At 39.2% G+C, this 21,905-nt stretch overlaps 1 protein-coding gene across 2 annotated transcripts; it reads right to left on the bottom strand.

The window, feature by feature from the left end:
- Positions 1–1,112: 1,112 nt before the first annotated feature.
- On the bottom strand, positions 1,113–20,871 carry HCFC2 (host cell factor C2). Of its 2 annotated transcripts, XM_065839701.2 has the most exons (16): positions 20,665–20,871; positions 18,486–18,634; positions 17,943–18,103; positions 16,689–16,897; positions 16,112–16,196; positions 14,958–15,061; positions 14,178–14,366; positions 12,780–12,965; positions 12,255–12,358; positions 11,148–11,310; positions 9,952–10,152; positions 8,723–8,793; positions 7,354–7,491; positions 5,870–6,055; positions 5,078–5,363; positions 1,113–4,037 (listed from the first exon to the last, which is right to left on the bottom strand). In XM_065839701.2, exons 1-16 carry the CDS (start codon positions 20,828–20,830, stop codon positions 4,012–4,014), a joined length of 2,424 nt encoding a protein of 807 aa, XP_065695773.1. In that variant the 5' UTR covers positions 20,831–20,871; the 3' UTR covers positions 1,113–4,011. The 2 variants fall into 2 exon arrangements, with proteins under 2 accessions (XP_065695773.1, XP_065695763.1); XM_065839691.2 differs by lacking the exon at positions 1,113–4,037 and having other exon boundaries at positions 4,045–5,363.
- Positions 20,872–21,905: the final 1,034 nt, after the last annotated feature.

Below are 21,905 nucleotides of genomic sequence, written 5' to 3'. Positions count from 1 at the left end.
AGGAACACATCAACTGCTAACACAATGCCAGCGGTCAGTGCTCCACCCCTGCCCTTGGAATCTAGAACTGCTTCAGTGTCAGAACTGGAAGCCACAGAGAAAAACAAACAAACAAACAACGCTGGTCTTTAGCTCACTAGAAAAAGTTGTAAAAATACACCAGGGACCAGCTAATAAAGGAGAAAAAAAAATGCAGAGTTGTTTTTAAGATAAATTCATACAGCAAATTCAAGTCTGCTTTAAGGTGAAAAAGTAACTCCTACTTTGAGCATCTTATTAACAGAAAGGAAAAAACAAGAGAGGATTCTTCACTAATTGTTTCGGTTTTCCACTAACGTAAAGACTACAAATAATTGAAAATAAGACAACACTTACTCTAATAGCTAGGAACATAAGGAAGGAATCAGTTTGGAACAGACAGCTTTTAGCAGTTTCCTAAACGAAGTCTCTTAAAGAGGTCTAGAAACAATCCCATAGACCTTTCAGTTCACTCACTCCTTCCTGCTCCCCTGCATCTAGAAACATCTCCCCAGGAGTTCCCCATAGTCACCTGCCATATAAATTTAGCAACTTGCCCTAAGACTGCAACATTTTGAGCAGAGTTGTACATGCTCATGATTCATACCCTTATTAGAAGCCTTCTGAGCAGGGTAAGTGCTCACTTATTTCCCATCTCTCTGAAACAAAGCAATACCAAACTCCTCGTCACTCATTTTGAACAGCAGCAATGTAACTGCTGGTATAGACAGGTGAGGTCATCTCAAAATTCTGTTTCGGAGGCTGTGGCCAGCTGCAGGGCCAAAAGGCATGGAAGGGAGGGCGCAGAGTGATGGTGAGAGCATAGCAACCGCAGGAGGACGCAAGGTGGGGAAACTGGGAAACCTCGACTAAGAAAAAGAAGCCCCATGAGGTAACCAAGAATTAACTTGGGAGATAATTTTTATGAAAGAGTAATACTCAGTATTACAATGCTTACCATTAAACCCTCTCCCCTCCTCAAGACAAATATACTCTCGCTGTATCATCCCCTTTTCTAAAGAACGGCAGAAATCTGAAGTTGGTGCACATACACCTTTGAGAAAGCAGACATACACTTGTGTGTTTACAATGCATTTAGATAGGACAACCACTTTATTACAAAGAACAAACAATGCTTGGAAATAAGACTGATCAACTGGAATTGTACAAAATGTCAGTTTCCTTGTAGAGGCCATTAAGTAACAGGCTGTAAGACTAAGTTCACATCAAATTCGCTATCTTGAAATACCAGATAACAACAGTAATACTTATTATATCTTCAGAGTTTATGGCATGATCATGTGCTCTACTCCAAACTACATTCAAAGGATATTGCTATAATTACTTGGAAAACACAAAGTGTAGGTTATTGTTCACTTCATTTCCGCTTTCACAAGAACATTCTTAAGGTGAAGCTGTAGCAGTGTCTGCCATAACTGGCACAACTGTCCTATACTTACACAGTCACAACTGCCCTAATGAGTGTAGTAAATCTAGACACTTCTACAATAAGGATACTGTCCTTGGAGAGATTTCAGCTTCTGTTACATGTCCTTTAGCAATATACAAAACAAATGGATAACACAGATTCTTTAAGAGCCGAAGTCAGCAGTCTTCCAAACAAATTTTAAACCAAAAAAATCAGTATTTGTCTGAAATCTAGTTGATAGGCAAACAGGTGGGATTTACAGTTCTAAAAACAGACCACAAGGTGTATTTTACAGCGCGTACCACAATTTCATTTAAAAGTAAAACTGTGAGGAACTGAAAATTTGCGTATGATCACTATTCAACATCACCCAACTTGGACAAAGAAGAGAAAGTGACATCTTATGTCAAGTCAGCTGAAGAAAGCACACTTACAAAGAAATTATACTTTCATTGAGAACGCCACAGTTTCACCCTTTGGTAGTTGTGACATATCTACTGAAAAAGAAATTGTGCAAAGCATGTGAAACCAAGTGCAAAAAAACTCTACCCAGACATACCCAACAGATTTTATTCTTAAATAACAACTCTACAATCACAGCTATCAACCAACAAAATCAAAGCCACAAGTGTTTTCTCTAACGGCTTCTTTCACAGTACTAATAAGAAAAAACAAGTTCTATTCTTCTAGTTAACAGCTCATGTGTACGGTATTTGAGTTATCGGACAGTATCGGTAGTGAGATCATACCTGATGAAATGGACCATTAAAACACAAATACTTTAAAGCCAGTTAAGTCAGGAAAAGTCCTATACATTCATGCTATAAACAATGTTTAAAGTGAATCTGGGATATCGGTCATTGTCATAAACACAAGATTTTTCTCTGGAGTAAACCCACATGTATTACTCCTGTGCCACAATTAACGCTATTCTAACAATTTATGGTCCCCAGCACTTCTTATATGCTATTATAGCATGTGCTGTGTTGTAATTAAGGCTGTATCAGCACTTCCATTACAACCCTGATTTTCAGGATAGCTAAAACTTCGCTATTAAATCTGCTCCGGGATACTTGAGCTGTTAAACCTCTATTATTTTAGTGATACGGCTCCCACTGAACCAGGCACATAATTTATTTTAGTTTATATATTTACAAACCCTCTTAAGACAAATTTAACTGGCAGAGGCAAGAAATTCTACCTTGATATAGTCTTTTGGCATTTGGGGCAAAATTAAAGTGCAAAGTATAAACTTCATTGCACAGCAAATAATTTAGATTTTATTTTAAAATCTTATTTAAGTGCCTCAATCTATTCACCTAGTGACCTTGTCTAACTCAGCCATTTTCCTCTACACTTTGGTAAACATAGGCTTATATATAGATATATAAATAGCATTTAAAATGTTTACCTTTATTTCACTACTGTGAACAATTTTTTTCTTTTAGCATAGGAATGGTTCAACCTATTCCTAGAAGTAATGCTTGTTGAATTTATCAGCCAGCTGGGTAATGTAGAATGATGCATAGTAAAAGGGAAATACTGAAATTGATTGGTAGAATATACTGGTAAAGCAAACAAGCACGTAAGAAGATTAACTGGAATAAATATGTCAAAAGTTGCCATATAATATGTGCAAAATTGCTTACCATGTATTCTAAACTTTGGTTAAAATTTTCAGATTGAAGTTTTACAGAAACATTATGGAAGCAACACAAGTGATTACAAACACAGGAATGAGGTAAGTTATTATTAGTGCAAAAAGCAAGCATATGCTAAAAGCAAAGCATATGGATTTAAAAACAAAAAAGAGAATGAATCTCATGGAAGTTTTCATACAAGACCAGAAAGGTCTCTTGTAAACATTGGTATTTACAAGTTTAAGATTTGTACAACTACAAAAAGATAATTCTAAGTATTAGTAGTGCATTTACAATGAATTGACATTTTTTGTAATAAGAGAAAATGACTAAGTTTATCTTTTTCCTTTTAAATCTTCAGGGATATCTTTCAAGATTACGATATTTGTTACAAATAGTAGAAAAATCATTTCTTTACAAAAAGTATATATTAAAATATTTATACATTTTAAGTTACTATATAATAACTGGAAATTTTTGCCTTGTACTCAGGCATCCCAATGAAGAACGTGGTTTAAGGAATTGAAACGAAAGAGAATTTGCTCATATATATACCAAATCTTATGAATTACCTATGTAAGATCTGTAGCAATCATGGGAACTCCACCTCCAATACTACTGCATGTGCCAGTTTTGTATTTATTTATGTTTAATTTGAAACTGTGCATTTTTTACATGTTAACTATCACTATCAAAAGGAGCTACTGGGTAGAGTATGGTCCTCTACCCCTCCATCTTCAATATAGTTTCTATATGGTACTCTAACCTGAGCAAGGCTGTATAGTGCTGATGTTTCAAACGTAAAAAAGGTTATATACTTTTAAGATAAAAACAATGTAAAAATAAAATATTCGTAGCATTTACAAATAGTACAAGAGTTACATTAAACACTACATTCGAAACTTGAGATTTATTACGTTGTTTCTACTTTGAGCTTGATGTTTTCATATCTGCAAAAAGAAGGAGACATTGCTAAATGTTTTGTAGTTTCACATGGTGTACAAGGTCAAACACTTTCAGACAACTGTTTCAGAGTTCTGGTATACAGATCACAGCCGATTAAAGGGTTAAAACAGCTTGGAATACTAAATGTTAGCGAAGCTGCTCTCCACCTTAGGAAAACACATGCTAAAAAACAAGCAGTGGTGTATTCAGCAGTTCGCTTTCAAACACAGCCTGTGGGTCACACCCCCAAACAGAGAGGTCAACTCCCCGATATGACAGCCTCGGGCTCCCCAAGGGGGAGTGCACCCTCCCCTTGCTCTGCCTTTCCCAACCTTCCCCCAGCTCACAGGACCTCACATGGAGCAACACCAGCTCCCAAACAGCAGAAAGCCGAGTCGCAAAGGGAAGTTGTGGGATGAGAGAAGAACCCACGAAAACTTCTGGTTTCGAGCCTCTGACTGGCTTACTTAAAAGGTGAGCCAGAACTGATCAGGCTAAAAACTGATTTTTCAGTGGATCCATTCCCAGCCCCAACTCACCATGAACCCACACAACTTCAAGCACAGGGACAAGATAACAAAACCCCTTCTGGCTGTAATGAAGACTTTAAAGCGAATATGCACCACAAAAACGCACCTTACGTCACCTTATGAAAAATGTTTCCAATAAGGAGGGGAAAAGATTAAATAAAAAAACCTGATTACACCCATGCATGTAATGAGATTACTTCTTATTAGACTGAAAAACCTTTGGGCTGTGGTGAGGCACAGGAAAATCAGAAGCTTGCTAGGCTTTTAGTATTTCAGGGACTGGGTAAGACTCAATAACTAGGATTTCAGTACTTACTTGTCATTGCTTGTGAAGTTTTTAAAAGTGTTATGCCAAATTCAACAACTCTATTTTCTTACAACTTCTAGAAGGAACAAAACATTACAAGAATCTCACGCACACTGCTGAGAAAAGCGATGGTTCTGGGGACACAATACACCATTTTCTCTGCCACAGCTACAGCCCATTTAAATGCTGCGTCTGACACTGACTTTACCTTGAAGCCACCGAACTTGTGTGGCTGGTCCGTATCCTCTCTCATTCTTTGCAGAAATTCTGAACACGATGGCAGGTCGGGAAGTGTAATCAACGTGAGCATTTGAAAGCTGGGCAGTAGTCACTATACACGATGTTTTAAGACCACAGTATATTCTCATAAAAACAAGCTGACTTGGATTTTCCTGTAACTGTGTGGAACGGATTGCTAAGTAGGCAGAATATTCTAAAATATTTCCAGAGGGTGAAGCAGGTGGCTCCCAAGATAGATGAATACAGTCTACACTCTGAAGAAAAAGGGAGAAAATGTGACAGTATGTAGGTAATGATTAGATACTCAAATAAATATTTTACATATATATATATATATATATATATATATCCCTACATATAAAATACAAAAACAACCCTCTAAAACAATCTGAAAATTCTAACCTAACACCATCACTCTTTGGAGGCAAGGACGTGTCTTCTGACTTTTTTTAAAAAGCATATGAAACCCCTATAAATTTAAGAACCACAAAGAGAAAATAACAGGGAAACTATCAGATGATTGAGTGAGATGTGTATCTGGTAACATGATCATTAAGTCTTAAAATTATTCTTTATACCAAATTTCTTAAAGCATATTACGAGCAGAGTAAACCAAGTGAGCATTTGACACTGTTTTATATGACAATTCTAACTTGGAGGAAAAACAACACCAAAAAAACAGCTAAAACCAAAGAGTTCTGAGATTGATCTTGTGACCAGAATTTTATACGTGAGAATCAGAACTACCTATATTTCTCACCTTGGTGATTTTGACTGTTGAAGGAGCTCCAGGAAAACCTGGAATGCAAGTCTTGAATTCACTGATTTTACTGAAAGGCCCAACCCCACAGCCATTAATTGCAGCAACTCTGAACTTGTACACTGTTCCTGGAAAAAGATCCTGTTTCTTAAGTAATCTGTAGTCTGGTACATTTGCATTTTCCATCTGAAAATAAAGCAACATTTGTGTTAATTTTTAAAATACTTTAAACACAATTAGCCTAAAAAAATAGAAAGTGGGTAGTGATAAACTGAGATTAATAAATTTAACTGAAACTGAAACTCTAATACTTTTGTACTTAAATCAGGATTTACAAAATGGTTCTGGTTGAGGCTGTAGCTTCCCTCAAAACAGCTGATCAAAGATATGAGACTACACCTCTAACTAAAAAAAAAGCTCCATTTTTCAACCATTTAAATTGAACTGCACCTCTTGGTTATTTTTACTTGGGAAAGCAAAAGCCAAGCAGCATTTTCAACTGTATAGCTTATGATTTAATCAGCATACTCTTCTGTCCTAAAAGTATTTTTCTTTCAAAACCAGTTATTCCTGTAGTTGCAATTTGATGCACAGGTCATAGAAATATTTTTAAAGAAAAGCACTGTAAGTTAGTAACAAATGGGTGTCTGAAACATTGTGTGCTACTGTACTTCCAAGTTTAAAATATGCATCGATGCATCCTTGAAACTTCCAATGGAACTATTTTCCTCCTGAATAATGTATAAGAAATAACAGTCAATGCAAACGCTGTAAAATGTACTATGCTCTTTAAAATTAAGATGCACAATATTTATTGTGGATTGCTTTCAAAGGAAGTGTTCTGTTCTTTTGTTTCTGTCTCAAGAAAACATACACTCATCCTTTTTGTTTCTAGTTTGCTAGGACATAATTATTTACACTTTCACCAAAGCTGCAATATTTTTTAGCAAGTTTCACATGTATAGCATTTTCATATATAAATTTACATGTCCAACAACATTAAGTTAGAAAAATCTAATATAAACCCCACTACAGTTCCACATCCACTCTTCTTTACACATCCTAGCCTATGTCTTGTCAGTACCTTTAACAGTTTGTAAGAAAAGATTCTGGAAACAGAGAAGAAACTTTGATTTAAACATTTCAATGCTGTACTGAAATCACATATTAAAAAGTTGTGAGGTTTTTTAGTTTTTAAGGATTTTTACTGGTTTGAAAGCTCACTAAGTTTTGTATTGTTTCCTAAATCTAGAAATATGGAAACAATTAATAGGAAAATAAGATGTTCCATATTATCATACAAAAACAACAGAAGAAAATTAATCTGTTTCAGGAAATAGTAGAAAAAGGTGGGCAAAACACAGAACTCCTCTAAGGACCAGATCCTGCTGCAGTATCAGAACATCCCACATTTTGTTGTCAACCATATGAGCAACAGATTCCAAAATATGTGCAAGTTATGTCAGAGAAGAATTAGCAGCTACCTTGTTAGAGTTGCTCAGCGTTTCCTCTGGCAGCAAGTAGAACTGGCTCACCACAGCACTGTTGTTCTTAAAAATTCCAACATCATACCACTGCCGGTCTCTTGTTTTCCCTGGTGCCATCTGTCTTTGTGGAATTTTCTAGTATTTGAAGAACATGTTATGTTGACTACCCATACTTCAACATAATGGAAAAGAAATGTTAAGACTCTAGTATATTTAACGGACACCCCCTTTTATACCAGTGTTACTTTCTTGTATGTCAAATGAATATGCATATATCATTAAAATACTGTTCAAAACCAACTGGTTCTTATGTATTAATTTAGATACAGGCCATCTTTAAAAAAAAAAAAAAAATTGGGATGTCACCTCTGACATTCCAGTTTAAACAAGGAGGGGAAGAAGTTTAAAGCTGTAGAACTAGGTGTCTGGAGCAGCACACAGCTGTGAGTTAACTTCCCTCAGAGGTCAAGAAGTTCCACAATGTGGTCCAACATGGGTAGCTCTGCCTGGGACTCAGCTACACCTCAGCCCCAAACATTCTCTCTTTCAAGCAGTGGCTGAACTTGCTTGCAGTTGAGAACGGGGCTCTGCTGTGGCATGGGGTGATGGTGGTGAAGGGTATGGGAACCATCCCTGACTGAGCCTGAAAGACAAACCATCTTTCGTGCTTGTCTGCAGGCACCAGAAGGGCGCTTGCAAGACCGGTGTGATCACCACAGACAGGCCGTGGTCCTGCTGGCATGGAAAATGTGCAGGAGTGGCAGCTGCTCTTGGCAAAAAAAGCACCCCAACCCTTTAGTAGCTTCTTCCCATCCTTAGCTCCTCTCTTTTGGTGGCAACAGTGGCGCCTTGGGTTTGTGTATTAAGTTGTAAGCAGGTGAAATAGGAAGCATTTACTTTTTCAGGCAGTATTTACAGCTTGCATAGCCAGTCCCCATCTCCTCTAGGGAAAAACATCAAGATGTCAGTTTAGTTACGTTTCAAACCTGTAGACCAGCAGCTAACACTAGTCTGATCTAATACCTACTTCATTTTAAATTCAGTTGTGCATACACAAAAACATTTTACATTTGCATATCATGCAGCAGAGAGAGCATTTCACTGTGCCAGCTGATAAAAACGATTCAACAGCTGAAACACATACTTGGATTTCCTCCCAACTACACAACTGCTGCTTAGACTCAAATCAAACCCACACAATGCAATTAGTTTTACAACAGAAATGTTTACCCTTCTATTATTCATGTCAAGCCCTAAATATACATTGTTGTTCTTTCAGAGACATAATTAAAGGAAAACAGAAGGGCTATGCAACTAATCAACAGAACAATAATACAGCAATTTGATTATACTTTTTCAGACTTACAGAGGAGTGTGAATCATTTGCCTGTCCAGTATTGACCCTTGTCGAAGGCACGATATAAGCAGCTTCAGCAGCTAGAAACAAAAAGCTATATTTAAAAAGCTTAAGTGATATGAAAAATTTAACACAAGTATGAAAGTTGACCTCAACAGCCATTTACAAGTATTTGTTCCAAAAGTGTGCCTCAGACTTCTTTTGCATGCAGTTCTGTTTATAACACGAACAACTAATTTTGGCTTGCGTCATATTCACTGAGCAACTGTAAGAGCCTGGCATTGCAGGCTGCTGCAGATAATACAAACAGAAGGCAGGACTCAGAAAATCTAAAAAAATGACAGAACTATGAAATCCATATGAAATAATCTGTGAACAAATAATCTAAATACCAGATTGAGGCATACTGATGACGCTGTATAAGTAGTCTTAAGCATGAAATCGTAATTTGAATATATTGTTTCTGACATCAGTACGGGATGGGAAAAAGAACATTTATTAAATTTAAAATGGAATCTTTAAAAAAAAAATATAAAGCACATAAGCAACACAAGGGAATTTTAGTATTCTATACTTGTGTTTCTGGTTTTTGTTTTTAAAAGACAATACTTTTTGATAAAAATAACACTACTCACACAGCGTCAAAAAGAGAATAACAGTTCTTTAGTTCACATTCAAAACAATAGTAACCACAGCCTGTTGATATTCATGAAAAATAAAACTTCAAAAACTACCAATATGCTTAGTTTCTGCGTTGGTGCTTATTTTGGATATTTCAAGCAGACTGTGAAGAGGTCACCACATTTGACTAGTGGTGAGCCAGTCACATGAACTGGTCATATTTGTCACAGAGGTCAATTGTTTAAAATCAAAACCATCTAAGGTTACTATTTGTAGTTATTGGCTGACTAAATAAACAGACAATCACTGAATGAAAGCAAATGCACTATGGGCACCAAAACTGGCTGCCACTGCTATTCAGAAAATGGGCTTTTGCAAAGATGAAGATTTAAAGGACTTTTCACTTACAGGAAACATTACAAGTGTGTAAAAGAAACATCCTGATTTTAAAAGATGTTTAAATCATAGATCATTCAGGCTGCCCAAGGTTCTCAAAGCCCAAAGCCCTATCTCAATCCCAGGTACTAGTCAAGATGGGAATCCCACCACACTAGAGGAACTCTGATGGCCTTAGATATATATGGCTCAAAATACAGTATGTGAAACACATTTCAAACCTTCAGATTTTGAATTGAATGTTGTTAGTGAAGTTTCATCTTTAACAACTGCCCCATTTGTACTTGATGATTCAGTTTTAACAGCCTGCTGGGTTACCATAGTTTGTGTGCTGGAGACAGTACTGGATACAGAAGCATCGGGATTTACAGTTCGTTTGTCCAAGTCATGTGATTCACCTACATTAGCTGAAGTCTGAGGACCTTCAAAAAAGAAAATATCAACCAGAATTCAATATGGGTAACACCTAACAAATCTCAACTTGATCTAATGGCTTTAGTTTCACATAAAACCAGAGTTTAGACCCATTCTAACCTGAATGTGAGCTATTAAGTGCTAATGCTTCATTTACATATACAACTTAGCAGGAGTCTGTCTGCACAGTTATAAACTGATATATATATAAACAGTTAAATTAAAACAGCAATTCATTTGTTTTAAGCTTGCTATTCTACATCTATTTGATTATGAAAGGATTAATTTGGAAAAAGTATCCACACAAATCAGTACCATAGATTTGTAACAATCAATTTCAGATTAACGACCATGGAAGTCTGCTTCTCACTTAGCTCTGAGATCCAAGATTTTCACACAATACTTAAATTACACTGTGAAGAACATGAAAATCCAACAAGCAATAAATTACGTGAAAGTCAAAACCAAACATTCCAGGTGATTGAGCCTATATTCACCACTCTGAACTCAAGGCACTTCAGTGAAGTGCCAAAATCAGTGCCCAGTCATCTTGTTTCCTTTACAGTCAGAGAGAAACACGCTCCTCTCTACATTGCCTAAAATTTTACATCGGCTAATAGCTTTTCACTATTGACAGACAGAAGTAGTATCAAAGACAGCCTGGAGTTACTGTCATCTTAATGTTGTAAAATGAATCTGGCCCTGTCAGTCTGTTCTTTGCTGTTAAAAATGGCTATTTATGTTTAAAGAGCCATATATGCCATCCTAATAATGAATATATTGAGAATCTCATGTCCATTGAAACACTTGAAACAACTTAAGATTCCATTTTTCCTCATATCTTCTAAAAATATGTAGAGTAATAATAGAGTTTTTTTTTATTAAACTATGAAGGCGTCTAAACGAATTTAAAACTGCAAAACAGAAATAATCTTATTTTATGTTTATGAGGTTAATTTTAACTCCCACTTTTTAATTAATTTTTATTCTATAGTCATCTTACTTGAAGTACAAACAGGCAAAAGAGAAGGGGCATTTGATTCTTTGAATCCTGTAGCATCTGCATGGTTTTTCATAGTCTCCTGTGTAATCTTGTTTTCAGGTGCTGCAACTTTTTCTTTTCCTTCTACTTTTAATACTGAGTTGGATGAAAGGGAAACTTGGACCTAACCAAAACAACACATTTGTTAATGCTTAACTGCAAAGTTCAGAAATTTCAGTTGCAAACATGGCATGAAAATGCTTGCTCAAAAACAACAAACAAATGTCCTCCGACAAATCCCCCTAGCACCTGAAATTAAAACAAGAAACCAGCCTCACAACCCACTTTATCTTAGCCATTATAAAACAAATACTGAAACTCCATATCGACTTGGAAGTGTCCCTGACACATATTAAATTTTACCTGAGAGCGAGTACACATTCTTGTGTTATTACATGGAAGTTCACTGATGCATAATTTAGCCTATTGGGGGCACTTAAGAGGATAGGAAAAGTCACAATTAGAGTCTTCAACCTTTGCTTTCCTGACACACACCTAAGATGTTTCTACTGTTAGTAAAATTTATAGTACATGTGTTTTCCACAAGAATGTATGTGATCCTTTAGCCAGAGTGTGTCCACCCTCTTTAATTGCCAGAACAGTGGAACATACACAACTGCACAACCAGAATAGATAATAATCGGGTTTATACTGTTGTAGGAACCTACAAACTAAGCAGACAAGTGTAAAAGTGCTAACAAAGGAATATGCCTTATCCTTTTTGCCTCCCACATTAATTTCACCAACATTTTAAGGATGAGTAGTATTTCTACTGGTATCAGGCTCCCACTTAGCATTCTGGAAGTCAATACAATTGCAGTTCCCTTTCTGCATTACCAGGGAGGACTTCAAAGACAGTCTGTCAATCAGAAAAGTAAAAAGAATGTAAGAAAACAGACACCACTACTTCAGCAGATGTCTTTTTTTTTTTTGTTTAATTTTGTTCTGTTTAGTTTTGTTTTTCTAAGGCCCAAAAAGTATGCAGGGACTTTCAAAACTGAGACAGTGTTTTGGCAGTTTTCTTGCTTCCCACACTATGCCACTTGAACATTTTCAGTTTACACTTACATTATTAGGGATGACATTATTTGTTTGGCTGGGATGATCCACTTTCATTTCTGCATAAGGGACACCAGGCAATGATTGTGGACTTGGATGTAGAGAAGACCCACCTTTCAGGTAAAGAAAAGCAAATTCCAATCAGTTACATGAAACTTAATATTATGCTGGTTGGAATCTATTCCAGTAAGCAAGAGGAAGACATTAAGTTGCCTGAAGGAAGACTTTGTTATAAGACTGAAACTGCGAGGCCAAACAGTTGGATAAAATCCCTTCCTCACTGTTTCCTTTCTGAAATCATGCCCCACACTGTGCAAATATCTTCATATTGAGATAGCTGGCCAAAACTGACAGAGACAAGTTACAGCTGTGTTTTCCATCATCAGACTCATGCATTTTGGAGATAACCAAAGACATAAGGCCTGTCTCTCTCTCTTAAAACGATTTTTTAAAAACCAAACTCTTAGTTACTACTTATGTAATCTTCTACTTCACCTTTGCACAAACATTAATGTAATATGATCTGACTACTACCTTGTGAACTCAGCACTGATGTCTCAGGAACCCCAGTACCAGGTATTCCAGCCACTGATGGCACCGGTGAATCAGCATGTAATTGAAGAAGATATCCTTCAACTGTAGGTACTTCATCCCATTTCACTTGAAAAGAGTTGGTTGTAGCTCTAATCAGCTGTACCTGTGATGGTGCTGGAGGCTTCTCTACAAGAAACCAATAAAACACAGATGGCATGTTTGAAATTGCCCTCCTTTACCAGTTTAAGAAATATCTATACAATGCAAGCAAAACCAATAGTGCTTTTTCAATTATGTACAACATATACCAGATTCAACAAGAAACAGTTACCGAATGTGGCAAGTCAAGTCAGAGAATTATAAAGTGCCATTCTAGAGTGTCCACAAATGCTAAAGTTTTGATGCTTTGTTTTTTAATGGCTCTTCTGCTGCGAGTAAGTCTTCGGGTTGCATATACATCATTACAGGGACTACAGAGATAAGAGATCCTCATCCCTTCCTAAAAGGCTGAACGCAGCTCTTTGTCTCCTAAAGCTTTACATATTCCTGGAGAGGATTCACAGAAGATTGTGCTTCCTTTCTGCTTGCTCTCTGTAGCTAAATTGAGCTTTCCTTCAAACTACTTCTGCAGAGGCTGAAGCCTAGGCATGATTCAGTGCCAATGACCTGCTCCTCTCACTAGCCTTGATGCCTGACTAGGCTGCACTCTCAAGTACATCCCTCCCCTGCCACTCATCTTCTGACCTTCCTGAGTAAAGAAAAAACAAAACAAAACAACCCCCACCACAATCTCCAGTAACCATTCTTCCACTTCCACTTGAGCAGTTATCAACTCCCTCTCAGAAGTACTGTTCTAGTTCCCTCTCTCCCAATACTATCTCAGTGTCCTGCCATCAGCCAGCTACTAAGGAGTGATTAGTGTTCCAGAATTCCCTTCAGCCCCAGGAACAATTTGGTCCTCTCTCAAATCTGACAGTATCTTTTTGCAGTCCAAGAGATGAGGAAGCAGCAGCAGCAGCAATGATCCCAAGAGAATGAGGGATTTGGTAAAAAAGAGTAAGTAGCAGCAGAAAAGATCACTAAAAGAGAGGCCAGGAACCTTGAGTTTAGGTAAAACCCCCGTTAGCACTTTGTGTATACTGACTCTGGCATGCAATGCAGAATCCAGTCACAAAGTTCTTCCAGAGGCTTTAAACAAGCTTTGCTATTTTTTTTCAGTTTAAGTTAGAGCTGTAGCCTTCAGTCAACAGTGAAGCGTGGTTAATTTAAATAAACTTTAAAATTTAAATAATCTTTGAGTTTGCTACAGCTTTAGATGTTCTGATAATCAATGCCAGCTTCCCATTTGTTAATAAAATATGGAACATAGTATAAGTCTCTTATTTATTTCTGACTCACCAGTATCAAGGTACCAAAGATCTTTGCAGCAAACTTGATTGTTCCACGCTTTTCTGTAACCATCTCTACCACTCCAGATATAGAGACGAGTGCCAACCGCTACAGCACAGTGTCCTGCTCTTGGCCCTGGTAACAAGTTACTTTTGTCCTCCTGGCAATCTGAGATCAGACCTATCCATTCTGTGGTATCTAGCAAATGAAACTCGAAAAATTTAGTTTCTAGATGTTTTCCAAAACAAGCAATACAGATGTTAACACACATAACTGCTCAGAGAAAATGAAAGTAAATCAATTCCGTTTTTATAGACAATTGCATTTAAATTTACAACACTGCAAAGAGAAGGTCACTTTCCAATTAGTTTGCAAGATACGATAAATTAATACAGGATGAATTTTCTGATCTCTGGTTGTTTCTCTCAAGCAAATACAAGATCAGAAGGTGAGGATTCGTGGAAAGTACTGTCACATTTAGAAAAAACTCATTTCTGGATCTGTCTCTTGTGTTCTACTATAAATGAATAAGGAATATCTATATTACTTAGTATTTAAAGTTGTACTAACAAAGATTTGCATGAGCAAACCTGCTGAATGTTCCAAGAAAAATAAAAATTTTTAAATCACTTCTTAAGAAAGATGTAAAAAACTGGTATCTTCTTCAGTCAGCTAGCATTGCAACTGTGTGTCCTAAAACTTTTCTCGGGGTCTTAAAAATGTTCATTCTAATCTGTTAAGAAAGTATTAATTCAAAATGCCCACTCCCAGAAAGGCAGAAACACTAACCCAAATTAAGGTAAGAAAATGAACCGGTACATTTCCATTCACCATCATGAGCAGAAATTTCACCTCCTGCTGACTGTGGAACCCATCCACCAAAAATATACATTCTGAAATATAGGAAAAGAGGGAAGAGGGAAAAAGAAAAGAAAAGCCAATTAACATCCAGATCTGCTGCATGTGCTCTCTCAAACTAGGACAAAACAGAAGATTTCCAGTGTTCTACAGTTCTAGTTTACAGCAGATTTTTTTGTGTCTACTCTTTGCAAAGTATTGTTGCAGTTATCTACCTTCTGAAATTTTTGAGTAAGTTAATGGATTAAAAAAGAAACAACAAAAACCCAAACTCCTCAAAGAACTTCCCAGAAACATGTTAGCACTTTATCTTTTTACAAACCAAACTGCTAGGACTCCCCAGAAATCACACATTCACACAGAATTTCTATAAGCCTTTACTGCAGACTTCTTGATAAACCATTCTAAAATTAGAAGACTGGTATCTAAGTGAGATATCAAAATTTAAAAGCATAATGCAGGCTATAAACTAATAACATTTTAAGCATATAATAAAAAGCTAAGCTGCTGGATCATAAGATACAAAGCTTTTGCAGTTCTCTCCCCACTTGCCTCTTCTTCCTCATGCCAGCTTGTAAATTGATATAAAATTGACCGAAACCCGTGTTTAAATGTCCACTTAAACAATGTTAGCTGCCAAAAGAAACCATATTGGCAAGAAGGAAAGCAACGAGGAATAGACTACAGAAAAACTGGCCCACAAAAATGTAGAAAGGTTTTGCCTAGAAACTAGTTCTACTCTTTGAGCAGCTTGTTTGCTTCACTAGTTCATCGTGTCACAGACTCAGAGGCGCTCAAGCTGTCTCTGGCCAGAGCCTGATCAGGTCCAGCTGAGACCGCCCCAGAACACACAAAGGTGCATTAAGAAGCTTGTGGGTTTGGCACTGTCCTGCTGGATGGAAACACTGATAGTTTGATACCCTTAAATTAACAAGGATACTTTTTCATTTCCACTGACGTAGGATAATAGAAGCTGAAAAGTACTGTACAGGGCTGACGGTTTATACTGAGCAGTAGTGGATAAGCATCATCATTCTCCTACTAGGTGTACCTTTCTAGAGTTGAGCTTTTAACAACAGACATACTTGTTTCCTATTACATTGGCCGTATGGAGACTGCGAGGAAGTGGTACTGTCCCTTTAGTTTCTGGTCTTGACCAGGTCATTGTTTCTAAAAGAAAAGAATAAAAACCCTCAAAAAACTTGTTACTGTATACTTCACTACCTGGAATTTAGAGGGAACATACCTCTAACATTCAACAAAACAAGATGTCGTATTTTTAAGATGGCCACTTCAAGATAGAAGGCACAATAACGAGCATTCAAAGCTTCTTTAAAAATTCACAGGAAATACTGACAAATTAATTGTTTATCAGTTTATCAAAAAGGTCTATTATGGTTTCATTAAGGTTATTCAACTTGGTTATCATAGTGACAATCTTTAGAGCACTCTAAAGAAACAATCTCACAATGCAGCCAAAATCAGTGAGGATAATACAAGCAAACTATACTGTAGCTATTTCATTCCAAAAATTACAAAAGGTTAACACTATAAGTCCCAAAACTACTGGCACCACATGATGCCATTAATCATTATACACTATCATTTTTCCTCTTAGCCAGTAATGACCCTGCACTGAATGCTACTGGCAGATCAACTCACCTATGTCAAGTTCCCAGAGATCATTAAGCCGACAGCCACACATCCCTCCAAAAATATACATCTTTGGACTTCCCACATCTTTTCTGCAGTACACGATGGCTGTGTGAGATTCTCGGGGAGACGGCAAGACCCCTTTGGTCACAGGAATACTCCAGCCGACAACGCCAGAACCGTGTTGCAGCTCCAGTTCATAGAAATCATTTAAATATCTAGGGTATCATTGACGAAGTATGAAAAATTTGCTTACAAGCAAGATTAAAAGTGAGCATTAAACCCTGACTGCTTCCAAGTATTACAGACTCCAGTCCTCGAAGAGTGTAGCATTTTTAAATCCCAAAACATCTGATGATATTGTGGACAGTACCAAACATAAATGTATTTAAAACAAGTAACGAACTATTATTAACTTGTTGCCTCTAAGGAAACATGCTTTCATATCATACCCGATACATTATTACATGAAAGAAACATTCAACATTGGCAGACAACATTCTTAGCAGAAACTACTATATATGGACAAAGTTGAAATAAACTGCAAAGGTCTGAGAAATTCACGATGATGTGGAACATTAGAGATTTCTGCAACTCTAAGGCAAAGATGAAAAGCAGCTCTTTCTTTTCTGATGTCTTCAGGCTGGCCAACAGACAATTAGTCATTTGTTGTTGAATCTATCAGCAAGTTATTTTTAGGTAACGGTCTTTGAATCTTGGCATTCACACCAGACACCTCTTGTTTACTGGGTGTAAAATTACCAGTTCATAGCTGAGTGGAGCTGCTCTGAACTGCAGGTGAATGTGGATATAAAACTTCAGCATTATAGCACTGTTTGCCAATAATAAAGGCAACTTCAGCTGCTACTTTAAACCAATTCCAGACTAATTCATAACTGTTTTCCACAGAATTATAGAGGAAACTTCCATTGTGCATTCCTTGATGACTCGTAAGACTTTGCTGATTTAATTAATTCTGAAAAACAAACCATTCTTGAAAACATCACCCAAAATAACAGGAAAAATACCAAAGTCTACTCAAGTTTCCCTCCAAAAGTGTCAGAGCTGTCAGTCAGTGTTACCTATTGTGGGATTAGAAGAAGAAATATTTAAGCTTTTTTGCATGTAACCCATCCATTGCACAAACAATCCAAATGTGAGTACTTGGTACACTGGGCAGCCTCCCTAGAATGTTCCTCTTCAAAGTTGTCGTACCTAGTAATTTATTTTTAAACACACAGAATTCAAACCAAATCTGCATACCTTGGAACGTTATTATTTGAATCCTCACTTTCATTTGCCAGGCCACCAAATAAATAGCACTTGTTACCATACAAAGAAAAGCTGTGACCAAGTCGAGGGCAAGGCGGTGATCCAGTGGAAGGAGCTTGAGGTTTTACTTTTTTCCAGAGCCATCGACTTGCCTTAAAGACAGGAAATATATTCAGAAATATCTTCATCTATAGTCATTCATAGCCAATAGAATTCAGACAATATTAACACTTATATTTTCTGAATTATTTTTAAGGGAATGCTGGGCTTTTCTTAGGATATACATTAAAAGGGACACATAAGAGCTAACCTGCATAAAACAGTAAATACCTTATACATTATTTAGTCTAGATGGAAGTTTCTTCTTCACAGCTGTTTACATTTTCTCCGTCTTCATAATCTATCTAAAGAGCTTGTTCTTGCTAGAGCAGAGCAAAGCTCATCTAACTTTCCTCTGCACTTGGTAATATAAAATGTTTATTCGTAAAAAATAAAGTGGTCCTCAAAACTGAAACATCTTCATACATTTCCTACCTGTAATTCATATAAATCATTACTGTATCTTCCATATTCAACCATTCCTCCAAAAACTAGTATTCTGGTACCATCACAAACAAATCCATGTGCTGCACAGCCTGGAGGAATATCTCCCCTTACAGCAGGAAGGAACCACTGATTTGTAGCTATTTAGGAAAAAGAAAGAAAAAAAAATATTTAAATACTGAGAAGGTAAGTTTATTTTTAAATACCTCTGCTTTTTAAAGAATCACCTTTTACGTGTTTAATGCTAAGTTTTAACTGAATTAAAACTTCTTTTATTAAAAAGAAGAGCAAACTCCTGTATCAAACAACTGTTACTCAATATATGAATGAGCATGAGGTCACTGCAAGTCGGTTACCAAGGGTCACACACAATTTAATAGATTTGTCCAAAAAAAGAGGCTAACAAGGAATGTAAGTGCAGTTTCACACAAAAGAGAGAACTACACTAACTCAGAGGGAGCCAGCCCTAGAATCAGAATAATTAGAGCTTCAGGAGCATGGCAGTGTGCCCAGACTTAACAGGCCTATTGAAAAACTAATTACACTGTTCTGGGATCAATGTTAATACCTACAGAGCACTTCACTGACACATGGGAGAGGAGAGGCACACAGGCAAGAGAGAGCAACTGAGACTGCCTGATCCGGCAGCAGCGTACTGGTGTTCAAACTGTTCTGGAATGAAAGAATTACAGGAAATACTGCCTTCTTTTTCCTAAGTTTTTTCATGAGCACGAAGAGGAACAGTGTGAAATTAGAAGTTCCAGTGAATGTTGCTGCAGGGGATTAAGATGTGTGCCAGCTCCTCAGAAGTCACCATACTTATAGCAAGAGCAATTAAAGACATCGCAACTCAGGTGGCCCGGGTCACAGTCCTGCATCTTACTCCTCCAGAAAAAAACATCAGTTTGGGCCAAACACTCATCTGGGAACTGGAACAACTGAGTCACAATCCTTTTTGTCATTGCCACAAAGGGGAAACACCTTTAGCAGAAAGAATAGGCAAAAAAAAAGTAAAAGGTGACATTAAGACTCACTCAAAAGGTGCTCATCAGAACCTCTGTTCCGAAACACAGTGTAACCGTACGATGTAAAAGCCTTCTTTAGATTACTCATCAAAACAGAAAGGTAAAGAGATTTTTCTTTTCCCCCAAAAAATGTGATTGAGTATAGCAGATCTTTAAGCTCCCATGGAAAAATATGCCTGGAAGAATTCTAACAGTAAACATTTTCCTCTTAGTGAACTACCTCTGAAACATGCTTGTGCTCCCAGATTTTATCTAAAAAACACTGGCAAAAATACCATTACCTTATTTTTTTTTTCTTTTTGGGGGGAGCGCCTAATAAAAATAATTTTTCAATTATTTTTACAAGTTGGCAAGTTAAAAGGCTGGTTAACATGCTCTGACTTTCACACTTTTGCTACATTGCAGAAGCAGACAGCACCGGCTGACTGCAAAGCACAAATCGGTCACTTTACGCTCCCATCTCAGCTCAAGATCTGAAATTACACAGAATTTTTCCAGCCCCACACAGCACCCCATAAAGGAACTATTTAGGCAGCTGCTCCCTCACAAATAAAATCGGTCTTGGGCAGCTTCCTGTTTGGAAAAGCTCCCAATGCCAACATGTTCACATTTCTACCCAAGATTTCTTTTAATATTTCACCACGCTCGGCTCTAGGGAGCTGCCAGCAGAGGGAAGAAGGGGGATCTGGGCACTCCAAGGGGCTAAGCCAGCCCGGGGAGCCTCTGCACCACGGGACGCTGGGAAAGCACATAAAGATTTTTGAGGTTCCTTTTTTCCCGGAAAGCAGCATTAACCCCAAAACATCAGCCAGGACACGGCACAACCCCGGGAGAAACCCTCGCCCAGGCATATTTCCCGCCTCCCCTCCCCATTCCGGCTCCAAGCCGCTTCACAGCCCGGGGACAACCCGCACGCCGGCCCCGCCTCAGCCGAAGCACAGCAAGCAGCCCAGGGGGAGAGCAGGAGCCTCGGAGGCACGGCAGGGGACGATCTCCCCCCGCTGTGAGGAGGCCGCTGGCACCGGCGGGCACGGCCATGACAGCCCGACCGCTTCCCTCTCCCCGTCGCCTCACAGCCCCGGCCCCGCCCCGCGCGCTCCCTGCCCCCCCGCCCGCGGCGGGGCCGCGCCCGCCGCCCCGCGCACCCGTGTTATAGACGTGCAGCTCGTCGGCGATGCCCTCGTTGCCGCCCCCGAAGATGATGACCAGCTCGCGGATGGCGACTGCCCGGTGCCCGTGGCGAGAGCGCGGCACCGGCCCCGTGAAGGAAGACACCCGCCTCCAGCTCAGCCCAGCGGCGGCCGCCGCCATCTTACCGCCCTTCCCACAATGCACCGCGCAGCCGGGGCCGGCCGCCGGGGCGGGGGGAGGGAAGGGGGAGCGGCGGGTGGAGGGAAGGGGGAGCGGCGGGTGGCGGCGGCGCCACCGCGGGTCACGTCACGTGACGGTGGCGGGGAGGGCGTCCGTTACCGCTGTCGCCGGTTGTCTGTGGGCTGCTGGGCTGCTCCCCTTCGGTGGAAGGGCGCGGCCCGGAGCCGCAGTCACGGAGCAGCCTGTTGTTCCCGGCCAGGGCGGGGACTCGGAGGCCGCTGTCTCCGCGGCCCCAAGCGCACCCCTTGGGCAGCGCCGCGGCAGCTTCTGCCATAGGCACAACTTGGCCCATCGGGAGGCCCTGGTGTCGGCCTGGCAGGGGCAAGCTTGTCCGAATGGGGTCACCACCGCTGTGGTGTGTGTGGTGTTCAGCATAGGGCACCCAGCTCTTCAAACCCTCAGAAAGATGTAGGGGGTTATTAGCTTGCGAGTGGTAGGCGAGGTATTCTTCCTGCAAGGGACACATCTGAGAAAGAAATGAGTGGCTGTTCAAACACTGAAGGTTGAGGTTAGGAACGAGGTTTCAGTTCTACAGTTGGTGGATGATCTGAGTAAACTCGAAGATTTTGTTCTTTATGACCAGCTGCAATCTTGCCTCTGTTAGGGGGTGTTAAGTGAGAATATAAACACACAAGGCTGAGGGAAATCCAGAGAAGGTGTTGCTGGTAGTCCAGGGGTTGCTGTGAGGTGAAGCAGATGGACCCAACAGAATCATAGAATAGTTTGGGTTGGAAGGAACCTTCAAAGGTCATCCAGTCCAACTCCCCTGCCAAGAGCATGGACATCTTCAAATAGATCAGTTTGCTCAGGGCCCCATCCAGCCTGGCCTGGAATGTCTCCAGGGATGAGGCATCTACCACCTCTTTGGGCAACCTGCTCCAGCAGTCCCCCACCCCTACTGCAAAAAACTTAACCCTCACATCCAGCCTGAATATCCCCTACCCCAGTTTAAAACAATTAGCCCTTGTCCTATCGCAACAGGGCCAGCCAAAAAGTCTGTCCCCATCTCTCCTGC

This window comes from Patagioenas fasciata, chromosome 1 (assembly GCF_037038585.1).
Source record: "Patagioenas fasciata isolate bPatFas1 chromosome 1, bPatFas1.hap1, whole genome shotgun sequence".
In the NCBI taxonomy this organism is placed as follows: Eukaryota; Metazoa; Chordata; class Aves; order Columbiformes; family Columbidae; genus Patagioenas; species Patagioenas fasciata.
Note: the sequence above shows the minus strand (reverse complement) of the source record. Positions and strands in the feature narration are given on the sequence as shown.